The following is a 13,963-nucleotide window of genomic DNA, read 5'->3' as shown; positions in this document are numbered from 1 at the left end:
GTGTCTGTCTGCTTTTTTCTTACCTGCCTCATTCTTTCTGTTGATTTTTTCAAAAGTGGAAACTGTACAAGAGAACAAGCCTTTACGAATGTATGTGTTGGACCCAGTGGCGGAGGCAGGGGGGCTGGCAGGGACCCCGGCCCCAGCAGGAAATTTTTTTTCCAGCTCCTTTTCTTGTAAATATTGTAAAAATAATTAAAAATTTAATTTTGTTTCCTTAATTTTTAATTTGGCCCCCCTTAGTTTTTTTTTCTTACACCGCCCCTGGTTGGACCCATAATCTTTCGGCAACAAAAATTAATAGAGCATTAAAATCAAAACCAAAACGAAAACCAGAGGAGCGGGTGGTTTTAGTACTGCTACGGTTCAGTAAGAAACTAGAGAAAAAGTTCATGAATGTGCATGGCGTGCGTGGTCTAATCAGTAGAGACTTTCTGCAACCAGACGAAAAGTGTTCGGATCCTCGGAGGAACTTAACAAGCTAGGGTTGCAGAAGAGCAAGTCCTCCAAAATATTTCTAGTCTTCCCTGATCATATTACCTCCAGTTTCGTTACGTTCTTGAACAGTGGATATACTATAATTACTGCAGCATGACAGAATCAAAGCACATGCTTTCGTCGTTCATGACCGGACATTCTTCTTTTTATTAATTTTAAGAGTTAATTACAACTTTGTTCCACTAGTTTAATATGTAATAATAGAATTAATTATTAATTAATCTCAATGAAATTAAAAAAAAAATAGTAATTGAATAGCTCATTCAACATCCTCTATATTTAATAAGAAATAGGATATTTTCTTGTATATATCTTTACAAGTTGTGAGATATATGTGTCATCAATGGTTTGAGATTCACTGCATCACATCACATCAGTTTTTTTATCAATGAGAATCCATCTTATTTTTTTTAAGATAAAAAAAAAGATTCTATACATTGTGATCCATAAGAATCATTTTACAAAATATTCAAGATTGAAACTTGAACCCAAAACCTCCTTATATCTTAAGTATTTATCACTTGTGTACAAATTCTATTTTGATAGGTGTTTTGTTTTGTCAATTTTAATGAATTTTTTTTATTCTAGAGTGTTTTAGCATGTTGTTTCAGGATTTTATATATATATTAAACAAACATAATTCAAATTCAAGATATTAATTATAAATTATGCAATACAAATACATGCAAACAAATATAATTTTAAATTTTAAAATCTTTCTATATAGTCAAAATTAAATAGATTTTTAACTTAAAGTAATTCAACTTCAATAAAATATCAAAATATTATGAAAGTAAAATATTTTAACACAAATAATTTAAATATGAAGTTAGGTTAATGTTATCAAGGCTAATATGATCTAATGCATCCCTTATTTTGCTCAAATTCCTACAAAATATAAACTTAAAAAAAATAACATGAATATAAACCATATATATTAGTGATGAATCTAATTTTAAAAAATTATTATTAGTGTTAATGAAAATATTAATAATAATTTTTAATATTATTAGTAATATCATTGTTATTGAAAATAGTAATAAAAAAATATTTTCATATCTAGATGGTTTAATTAATTAATTAAATCAAATTCAATTTGATTCAATAGTTTTTCAAAATCAAAATGGAACATGTGAAATGAAACTGGAACATTACAGTCAAAATTTAGCCGAAAAATCTAGAATTGACTGAAATTTAAAATGAGATAAAAATTATTTTATTTTATTCTATTTTTTAAATTACTATGAAATATTTCAGTCATTTTAAACGAAACAAAATAAAATTAACAACCTTGTGTCAGCTTAAATGGATTTAAAAACATAGAAATTAAACTTATAGTTTCAGAATCTATTGAATTTTATTAAATTATTGGGGTTAAATTACAGTTAACTCTTCCATCAGTGGAGCAGGTAATCTTGACTGGAGAGTTGATGGGGTCAGCCCATTTGACATAAAATTGAGATAAATATAATGATTCGATTTGTTGTCTTTCATCTGCATTCTCATCGATTCGATTCTTTTACGATTCTAAGTGACATTTTTAAAATTATTGCTTCCCTATTATATTTTTGGTGGTTCAATTTCATGCAACGACATCAACTCCATAATGAAGATTTGAAGTTGATACTTGTAAACAACGATTTCAAACTGTAGGGAAGATGGGACAAGATAGAACTAGATTGGGACAAAGTTATTTTTTATTGGTTAACTCGAGATTATTGAGCCTTCCTTTGAAAAAAAAAAAGTTTAAAAACAAAGTTTAAAAAACATGTCCCGACTGTTTGTATTTCAAACGGTGTTAGGAGAGAAAAACACAAGACAAAAGACAAAAAGCAAAACAAAGTTTTTTTTTTAAAAAAAAAGGCTTTGTTTCACCATTGTTGTGGAATCTTGTTCCCAATTGGCAATATCCTTCTCTTACAATATAGTTTGAAGTTCAGATCTTGAATCATATGGTGAAGATAAAATTTTCATCAAATCTACAGGAATACATTGTTTATTTGCATTTAAAAAATATGTGACAAACTGGTGCCATCGTACCGATACTCTTTTATATTGTAGGTAAAGTTCTTTTTTCATATGAGAATCGAGAAATGTGCCTTATATATAGACTCGTGCAGCAGAGAATATTTGTTAAGAAAACTAATAAAAAAGGGAAAAAAAAAAGTTGACTTCGCTGGTTTGAAAAGGAAAATTTCGGTAGCATTTGAAAGGAAAAAAAAAAAGATTAAAATCATGTTTTTTAAAAATTAAAAAACAAAATCAATTTAAAATTAATTGATTTTATATTTTTTAATTATTTTAATATGCTGCTATCAAAAAATATTAAATAAAAAAAATAATGACGACTTCCTAAAATTTATTTAAAAAATTTTTAAACTCGATACTATATTTTTAACCATCTCCATTGATCTGCATGAATCTGCACCGGACTCATTCAAGCAGAAGCCTGAACACAATGAATTAACAAAAATGATGACGACTTCCCAAAACTCCAGTGCTTATATTATAATTGTTCTCAAAGCTTACAGTACATACAAATCCTTTGCCTGAATCGAATGCCATCCCTTCCTAGCTTGAAGGTTCATCAAGAATTTGAGCATTCGAAGTCCTTGCATTTTTAAAAAGGTATTTAGGTAACAGTTCAAGTATCCACAATGCGAAGAAAATTTGATTGCTTGGAAATTAACAATATAATATTGCCTCTCTTTTTTTTCCAATCTTTCGAGTATTATATACACTAATGTGATTCCAGCTTGATTTGAATAACTCTATTATCTATCTATTGCCTTTCGAATGGCAATCACTGGACAGTGAAAAGATGCAGTGCAAATCAACCAGCATAAAGTCTCCTCTGCTTCTGTAAATCTAAATAGTAAAGGATAAGAGGCTTTAAATAAACTAGATGGTCTTAAAATGAGCAACCTCAGAGAGGAAAATACTAATGAGTATTATCCCAGGTTCAATTTGGGTTTTAGAAACTCAAGGAGTGTTTTACCCCCGAGTAGCTTATTCATTATACATGAAGCAAAAACTATTTGCAAACAATACATCAATAGGATGACTTTGCTACCAGCAGTTCCATCCCTACATGTTAATTAATGGTGAAACCAAAACTGAAGGCTTTAGTTATCTTTGGAAACAACATGATTACTTTACCATAAGAGGTGATCACATGTTTCAATGAACATTTGAATCCAGAAGATGAGACACTAGCTTAAGAATACAAATTCTATCTTTCAGGACATCTCACTGGAACGAAATAATTATTATACAAGGGGCAGTGTGTGCAAAGGACGATCTCTACCAGATTCTCAAGTAGGGGTACCCTCACCTTTTCCTTGATGCACAGCCTCTAAACATTCCTTTGCCCTATGAACCTTCGATTGAATGTAAAAACTTCCGTTCTTTGAGTTTCTCTCGAACAAAGTTTCGTACTTCTGCACAAGCAGAAGATATATGTTTCAAGACTTATTCCAATTATATGCAGATGAATGGGCAAGCAAAAAAAACACCGACCTTCAATATCTCCTCCCAAGAAGTTTTCTCAGTGACACCAAGAATCTGCCGAGCTTCTTGTTCTGTCATAACTTTGCTTCCTCGGCGGATTGTGTTTTGAATTGTTTCTTGGGCAACACCAGATTTTGAAGCATCTGCATTACGCCATGCATGTAGTCAAGAGGCTGAATAGAAATTTGTAGCAAATAAAATAACTGCCATTCAATTTAGTGCATCTCTAGCTTCTGCCACTCCATCAAACATGGCTGGGTCAGATGATTCGGAGAAAATCAATTCTTTTCTCATAGCCTTCAATGTGGTCACAATGGGATCTATCATGGAAGAAAATATTTTTTCGGAGGAAACCTCAAATTTGCCCCCAACATATGACCAATTCTCAATTGAGTCCCAAAACAGAATTTATCAATCAGGTCCCACACATTTCAGATATTTCTCAATTGGGTCCTTTTATCAGGTTCCGTTAATTTTTTCATTTATTTTATTTTTTCAAAACAATGTTGTTTATAGCATAAAACTAGTTATTTGACTTGTATTTCGCCGCGGGTTGGTTAAATTTTCTTTAAACACAAAAAAATGAATAAAACTGCATTTTATATATATTTTTTAAAATATAAAAATCTCAATCATAAATTTTAAAGTTTATGCATGCATTTAATTAAATAAATTGAGGATTATTTGTGCAACCAAAACAAATTAGAAAGTCCACTATCTAATCAACCAAAGTTAACCAACCAAACTTATAATCCAAGTCACAAACTCCATCAGGTTTAATAAAAATTAACCAACCAAACTTATAATCCAAGTCACGAACTCCATCAGGTTTAATAATTTTTTTATTTAACTATATGATAAGAAAAATAGACGCTCGCAAAATTAAGAATCAACTAAATATCGAGTCATTTGTTTAAGATCGCGATAAACCAACAAATATTGAACTGAAAAAAATTATGTTGCCTAATTAAAAATAAACAAAATGATAAAATGTTAAAAGATAAAGTTGAAAAAAAAAAACAAGGTAAGAAAAATCAATAAAGATCTAATTGTGAAGGATCAAATTGGGATAAAAAGTCCAAGAAAAAAATAAAAAAAAAAAAGGTAAAAAGGCCAAATCATGTGCACCTAGTTGACCCAATGATTTTGGGCCTCCAAGAAAAGGCCATGACTCACAGGCCCAAGGCAGCCCACACGCCTAGATGTTCTTAATTATTTTTTTGTTTTTTACAAGGCGGATGACTTTTTAATAAAAAGAAAAAAGCAAGCGATTTGGTCATCGGAGAGTCAAGGTTAATGTGTTTTACACCCAAAAAAGTCCACTTTCAAGCATTTTTTTTTGGTCATCAAATAACCTAGAGACTCAAATAAACTCATTCATACCTTCAAATAACCTCAAAAAAAATCCAAAAACAACAAATCAACTTGAAACCCAAAAACTTTCAAAGATTAGATCTGATGTTCATTTGAAGGTGAAATAACACCCCAGTGTAACTCCTCATCAAATAGATCCCGTACACACCAAGATCGACTATTTTTATGGTCAGAATCATTGTCAATTGACATTTTCTCCCTTCAGCACCGGAATACCGGAATACGGTGACTTTTTCTCTCCTGTCAGAATCATTGTCAATTGACATTTTCTCTCTTCACCACCGGAATACAGTGACTTTTTCTCTCCAACCTCAAACCAAGGATAAAAAGTAAGAGAAATGAAATTTTGAATCAAAAGTGAACTTTGAAAAAATTAAAAGGGTGAAAAATAGGTAGATTGCATACTAAGAGGATTAAAGTAAACTTTTTTATTCAATTTCAAAACATCCACCTATTTCCTTCATGGGTTTCATATCGATCCTCATCTTTCAATTCTACCTTCCTTAACAAAATCTTTCAATTCTACCTTCCTTAACAAAATCTTTCAATTCTACCTTCCTTAACAAAATCTTTCAATTCTACCTTCCTTAACAAAATCTTTCAATTCTACCTTCCTTAACAAAATCTTTCAATTCTACCTTCCTTAACAAAATCTTTCAATTCTACCTTCCTTAACAAAATAGAAGTAACTGAACTACAATTTGGCCATAGAAGTATACAATTGATGAGAAAAGAAGTTTGATAACTAAAATGAACAAAAAAAATCAATAGGGAATCTACAGTAAATTGTGAGGGAAGCTACAGTAGTATGAGTAACATTATTTTCTACACTTTTAGTGTTTTGTTAACATGAACATTATGGAAAATATTAACAAACAATGACAAAATGACCCATTCAAGAAATGTTACGTTTGTAACATTTGGGAGCCACATGATAGAATCTTTTGTTATGGGATTCAATTGAGAATGGTTATATAGGTTTGGAATTAAATCGGGATTTCCCATTCTTTGCCAATGAGTTAAAAAGCGAATACATTCTAAAAACATTGGCAACAAGGGGCATGAGTTGAAAAATCCTTGTTGAAGATAACAACAACATTATGGAATGGAATTTTATTTTCAAGTAACTTCAATAAGAGACAGAGACAAACAGATGATACGACAACCAGAAAATGATTTCTACTTCTACCAGAGCTTAAAAGCAAGAAAAAAGGCCAAAAACAACCAGAAGAATATGAAAGGAACAGGTAGTGAGTGAATCAAATGGAGAAGCATATGCATGGTCATATAAGCCTAAGCAGTAAATGCAGAATTGAGAACCACAAAACTTGCAACCCAATTAAAAGCAATGACAGCCAGTACATTCCCAAACCAAATTCGAGTTAACCTCCTGTATTAGATAGGGCAGATTGATGGTAATGAAAAGAATTGTTTGGGGAAAAAAATAAAAAATAATTAGCAACCTGAACAATTCCATCAATGAGATCATTTGGCCAGGACACAGATTATTTAATTGGGTTTCAAGTTTTTACTTTAAGAAGTTCCCAACTACAGTTGATCCAGCAGCAGGAAGCGGTACTCTGAAGTAACACATATAGCAATACATTATCCATCACCTTGAGCCTAAAATGATCAAACCATAACTGAAGACTTTGCAAAAGTGTTATGCACTCCAGTACATATTTCATTAACAATTGAGGTTCTAATTATCAAATGTAGCTTAGTATGTCTATTTATTCACTATCAGACTTGTCAAAAAACTTGATAAGCCCATCACTAACCTTTCTATATCCTAGTATTGAAAGAATATGCAGCATGGTTTACAACCATCAACAAAAAGGAAGTCAATGAAAAAGATAATAGCTCTCTAGAATCAACAGTGAAACAATCTTTTTTTTATTTTTTGGTGGTAAGGAATCCAACTCATGAACAGATAGAAAAATGCCAGCAATCAGGTATAGTGGAAAGAAAGTCATACTTGCAAGTGCTTGACGGTATGCTTGAATAAAAGCCCTGCCTAATATAGTGGAGCCCATCACAATTAAGTTGGCAAGAATCTTTCCTGCCTGTGAAACCAATAGTATGCATTATTAACACATTAAATTTAAAAATTTAAGAGCGTTACAACAAAAACTGCAAACATGACAATCTTTATAGGTGAATCTGTCTCTTTCAGGCATGTCCAAATTGAGAGCGCCTGTGCACATTAACACACTTAACAAATTTGATCCAAATACAATAACCGTGCCTCTGACCAATTTAGGCAGGCTAGGAAATTGATTAACTATAGGAATGATGTTCCTTAAAATTCACAAAGGAAAAATATAGCTAGTAAAATAGAAAATTTGGTTTTGAAGTTTGGAGGATGCCTTATCCTCCTGCTCTTCTACTACTAAACTTTATGACAAATTCCTTCCTCCTGCTCTTCTACTACTAAACTTTATTACAAATTCCTTCTCTCACATATATATATATATGAGAGGAAACCCAGACACTTGACAAAGTGCATAACTCATGTGTACCCAACAGCAACATGTGTTTGAATGTTTATTGCTAGAAGACTCACAACAGTAGTCTATCAAGCAAAATAGGGACTCGGAGCATAATGATATTCCACACCTAAGAGATCTACTCAGGAAATCCATCAAGACATCCGAATTCTTTGAGGATGTCTTTGGAGGGGAGTAGACTGTTTTCAAAAAATTCCTTGAATGTCAGGAATACAACAGCCAGTAACAAAATTTCAAAGAGCCACAAAAGCTCAGTAAAGCCTAGTCTAACCAGTCTGTGATTAGCTGGAAATTGCCATTTCAGAATTCAATTTACTCAGACCAACATCATGTCTATATTGCATGAGTTGAAGAAATATCTTTTTATCTATTTGTCCCACGAATTAGATTAATATGCCCCTTGTAGCAAAGTCCTGATATAAGTTCCCTTGATCAAGCTTTCTTTCTCAAATTCATGACAAGGAAACCTCCTAAACACCATAAAAAACTAACGGTGCATCAGAAAAATTGTCTTAGCACCAGCTATTTCACCTACTACTCTCAATCTTAACGAAGGACAAGATTTTTAGACAAACTTCTGAGGACCCCCCATCTTTAAATCCCACATAATCTTAAATAGTCACCGATAAGAGTGCTAGATCACCTCACATTAATCTTCTGCCAAAAATGCCTCCTCAACTTCAGCAATTTAGAACCTCTTGCAGGAGCTTCAAACAGAGACAACTCAGTCCTCAATGTGACCCACCTAATCTCTCATCTCAGTAATGCACAAGTATTTCCTATTTGTTTCTCTCCATCTTCAACAATTCAAAATTTAATGGAAACACAACTCGCAAATTGTCTCTTCTCCTAACACACTAATGTATGATCGATCATTCAATTGATTTTCCCAAAAACAGCTACTAATTTTATGTTCTATTGTATGTGATTTCAAATTAATTTCTTCAATTCTATTGAAAAATCTAACAACATTTCTATTCTTGCGTCAAACTTTATCCATATTAAACAAGAAAAATAATAAGGAAGAAAAAACATACCATGGGTGTGCGTAGCAGAAGAAATTTGTATTTCTATTGATAAATGAATATGAAGATTGATGGAAGGATCTCTTTTCAGTCCCGAGAGGTTGATTGATTTCTAGGGCTTTCTTCTCTTCTTCTCTTCTCCTCTTCTCTGTGCAGGGATCAATAAATTTTATTTTATTTCCTACTGTTTAATTAAATTTGGGATACGGTTTCTTCTCGAAAGTTCTCACCCGATCCTTATTTTTTAAAAAAAAATTTAACAATACATGGTCGAAAGTTCTCACCCGATCCTTATTTTTTTTAATTTTTTATAACAATACATGAAAAAAAAAAACACTTAGAAAAACATTATTTTAATATTTTTTAAGTGATATATATTTTTTAAGTGATTTTTAATATTTTTTAAGTGATATATATTTTAAAATACATTTAAGAACAGAAATTGTACATTCGCTTGAAGCGAATGGTGTTATTTTAAAATTATTTTAAAAAATTAATCTTGATTAATATATAAATTAATTTTAAAAAATTAATAGTTAGTGATGTATAAACTAGTTTTAAAATGTTTTTATCATCAAATCAACATTTTAATTAGTAAATGTTTGTGATATTTAGCTATTTAATTAGATATTGCGCAATCTAAATTTCCCCCGAAATTGAATTTGAACACAAATTACGAGATTTTAAAATGGATGGTAAAAATGTCTTTATTGTGTAATGGAAAAGCATATCATTCTACACATAATTCCATAACAGATTCTTTCAATCAAATTTCCACTTTTAATTTCTTATTTTTTCAATATTTTTTTATGCATGATTAATCATTATTCAAAATAAAAAAAATTAAAGCTTCTATTTTTGGAAAAGAAAAATAATTTTAATGTCCACCGTGAAATGAGCTTTAAGCATAACCCACAAAATTATGCTCGACAATTTTCGCACTCCAAAATTTTTAATCCTGTCTTAATGAGCTGTTTACTGTTTATTTAAGTGTTATGTTTAAGGAATTGGTTTAATTTAATTCAAAGCTAAATGTACTTAAATTAAAGTTAAATTTAAAAATAATAAAAAGACCCGAGATTATTTTTAAAATGAGTAAAAAAATAAAAATAAATAAAATTTAAACTCCAATTAAATCAAATGACAATGTATGAAAATAATTAAAAAAAAACATAAGATTAAAAAAAGAAAAAAACTTTGATAAATCTCATATTAATCTTTCACGTTTATAATATGTTAAATTTTATATTTGGACTCAATCAAGAAATGTAATTTAATATTGAATGATGGAAGCGAGAAAAATTATTAATTTTAAAAACAATTCAAATTAAAAAAATAGAAATAAAAAATCAAGGATGTTGAAATTATAAAAAATTAAATTTAAAAATGATTTCAAATAAAATAAATAATAAAAAAAATCAAGTATAGCATATAAATAATAAAAAAATAATGAAATTAAAAATAAATTAAAATTTTATAAAAAAATAAAATAAAAAAATACCAATTGAAAAAGCATGAACCTAATCTTAACGAAAAATTAATTGAATGGAAGTTGTGAAATTTTAGAAGGACAAGCATGAAAATTAAGAGGGGAAAGGAAAAACAGTAAAAAAAGAAATGCCAATCAACTCCCAATCAAGAGAATTACGCAACACAAATTGACCCTGATAATTTGAAAAACACCAAGAAAAGTTGTTATTTGTTATCGTAAGTCGCAGCATGCACTTATTTATCAGCAATTGTAATGAATGTTCAGATCACTTTTTTTTAGTATATTTTATATTTATTAAAATATCATATTATTTTTCAAACCATATTATTATCACAAAAAAATCAATTTAAACTACTCAGGTTCGTTAAGTTTTTTTATTTCAAACCAGCAAAACCAAAATGATGGCTATGATGAATAGCTAAGCAATCAATGCAAAAGAAGACATTGTAATTGATGCTGAAAATTAATGAAAAACTATTAAATCAAATAAAAAGAAATTAAAGGAGCAGCAAAATTAACCCTTAAAATAACCCAAAGCAAATTCAAATTCTTTATTTTTCAATTTTTAATTTAAGAAACTCGAACAAACCATAAAACATAATTAATAAAAGAAAAATCATTATAAATTTAATCATGACTAAAAAAAGTTAAAAAGATGTTTGAGATTAGAGAATTGTTTAAAATATATTAAAATAATTTTTTAATTTGTTTTTGATATTAGGATATGAAAATAATCCAAAAATATATAAAAATTCAACATAATTAGTCTAAGTTGAGGTTTCAGACCGAAACAATTTAATCCAATTTGGTTAGTTTTTTATCTTTTAAACTAACCTCAAATTGAACCAAATGTTTTTAGTTTTTTTCTGGTATTTTTTTCTTTAGGTTTCTTTAATTACATGGTTTTTTTGCTCATTTCTAATTAAACATTCCTTTTAAATTACTTTTTGCAAGAAAAAAAATTAAATTGATGTTTTTTAGGTATTTTTTGATAATTTTGAATGTACTTATATTAGAAAAATTAAAAACAAATCTGAAAAATATAATTATTTTGATATATTTTCAATTAAAAACACTTTTAAAAAACACCCATTTAGGGTATTTAGTAATGTGGTTCGTTCTTAAAAGCATTAAATTTATGTTTTTTAAGGAGTTTTTTAGGTTTTTTACCAATAATTTTGATATATTATTATTAAAAATTAAAAAGTAGTATTTTAAAAGTATCTTACATGTTAAATAGTAAAAAATGCTTTCTAGCTAGCACTTTATACATCCAACTAGTTATTTAACTCGTATGCTATCATGGCTGTAAATTGTTTTTTAATAAAAAAAAAAACCCTTGGTGTGCAGTATATTTTATAAAACAATTAGAAGTATAAAACAAAAATCTTATGCAATAATCTAATCAAATAAATTGATAATTATTTATATGAATAAAAATAATTATTAAAGTAACAAAAAAAAAACTAAAACAATTAAAAAATATACACACACTATGATATTTAATATTGTAAAATGATATATTTGTTCATTTATATTTACTAAATTTTTTTATTAAAATAAATAAAAGATAATAGAAACATAAATAAATATGGAATTATAAACATTATACAAGACCAAATATATCAAAAATATTATTTAAGAATAAATATTTTTATAATATAAAGCTCGCTTATATAAGATAAAAATAATTATTCAAAAATTAAATACAAAAACATTATTTAAAAAATTATTCAAAAAAAATATACAAAATCCATAATCTAAGCCATATGACTAGATGATAAACCGATAGAGAAAAAATTGAAAATAATCAAAAAACTTTTTTTAAAAAAGTATAGTTTAATGTTAAAATCTTAAAAGGAATTGAGAAAAAAGAATTTTGAATCCGCATGAACTTGTTAAACTTGTTATTTATGTCAATAAATAAAAAATATCAAAAATAAAAAAAAGCTCTCAAGTTCATTCCTTATCAAATAAAAGGCTAAATAATGAAAAAAAAAAAAACCACACAAATATTGTGATTAAAATAATGAGGGATAAAATTAAAATAAAAAATAAATTAGAGTATATAAAAAAAATTAAATTGGAATGTTAATTTAAAAACAATTAAACTTTAAAAAAATAGAAAATAAATCAAAAGAATGAGAGATAAATTAAAAACAATAAAAAAATATAAACTTTTATTAAATGATAAAATTTAAAATTAATAAAACTTTGACAAAATAGCCAAAAGAAAAAATTGTGATTAAAAAAATGAGAGAGAAAATTGAAATAAAAAATATATCAGAGGATATCAAAAAAATTTAAATTAGAGGGTTAATTTAAAAACAATTAAACTTTAATGAAAGGAAAAATAAATCAAAATAATGAAGGCTAGATTGAAAACAATAAAAAAACATAAATTTTGATTGAAGAATAAAAAATGAAAACCAACAAAACTTTAACAAAAGAATAAAAAAAAAATCAAAAATAAAAAAAATAAGTACCGAACTAGAAAAAAGTAATACATGATAAATTATAATTTAAAAATTAAATTAAAAATAATTAAAACTTTTATAATAAAAGCAAGAACAACAAGAATCAATAAAAAACAAAAAGATTGAAATTGACAAATTCAAACAAAAGAGGACAAAGATGTATTCTATCTTGAAGAAAGAAAAAAAAACAAATAAATAATCACTCATAAGAAATCGACCATAATATGTCAGCACAAATTATCTCATAAGAAAAAAAATATAACAACATATCAAATGACATGATGAATGTTTACCCATTGAATAGGTTCATAAGCGCTACCCAAACACTATAAACAACATCTATGCTAGCAAGTGAATTCACCAGTAATTTTTCCAAATAAAATAATTATTTCCCCACATAAAAATATTAGAATGTGCTTTATGAACATAAGAATTAAAAAAAAAACCACATAAAAATATGTAAATGCTTCTCATGCATACCTTCATTTTTATTATTTCTAAAGATATAATATTATTTTACTGTATTGTAAAGTGCAAAAAATCAAAAAAATCCCTGGCTAAGTATTTTAATTTTTTTAATATTTTTTGACTAATGAATTAATTGTAAAGATAAAAATATCCTCCATTCCATACCATTACATTTTTTTCTTTTTAATTAAGAAATAAAATAATAATTTTACTGTAACAATTCATAGTTTAGCTACTATAATACAAAAACCACGGTATTGTTAATTAATAGCTAAGTACTCTATCACACAAGCTTCTCTACTATCCAGCCTGCTATATGAATAGGAAAGAAAATTATATCTCGAATGATTTTTAGATTCATTTTAAGATATTGTTTATTTTTATGATTCAATTATATTTTTAAAAATTATATTTTTTAAATTATATTTTTAATATTTTTGAATCATTTTAATATATTAATATTAATATTAAAAAATAATATTTTAATATATTCCAAAACAAAAATATTTTGAAATCAAAATCCTATGAAAAGAGAAAGCGATATAATACACTTTGAAATCCACATCCCGTGCTAAAAACTCACTTTCTTTTCTTTAAATTGATTGTCTA

The 13,963-nt window shown here is 27.7% G+C and overlaps 1 protein-coding gene across 1 annotated transcript; it reads right to left on the bottom strand.

The window, feature by feature from the left end:
• Positions 1 to 3,415: 3,415 nt before the first annotated feature.
• Positions 3,416 to 9,115, bottom strand: TXR1 (Protein Transporter, Pam16). The gene is made up of 4 exons (XM_011006822.1): positions 8,930 to 9,115; positions 7,361 to 7,448; positions 4,018 to 4,151; positions 3,416 to 3,938 (listed from the first exon to the last, which is right to left on the bottom strand). Exons 1-4 carry the CDS (start codon positions 8,930 to 8,932, stop codon positions 3,813 to 3,815), a joined length of 351 nt encoding a protein of 116 aa, XP_011005124.1. The 5' UTR covers positions 8,933 to 9,115; the 3' UTR covers positions 3,416 to 3,812.
• Between the last annotated feature and the right edge of the window lie 4,848 nt (positions 9,116 to 13,963).

Source organism: Populus euphratica, unplaced genomic scaffold (genome assembly GCF_000495115.2).
Source record: "Populus euphratica unplaced genomic scaffold, PopEup_1.0 scaffold296.1, whole genome shotgun sequence".
NCBI classification, from domain to species: Eukaryota; Viridiplantae; Streptophyta; class Magnoliopsida; order Malpighiales; family Salicaceae; genus Populus; species Populus euphratica.
The sequence above is the reverse complement of the archived record's forward strand: the minus strand, read 5'-3'. Positions and strand labels throughout refer to the sequence as shown.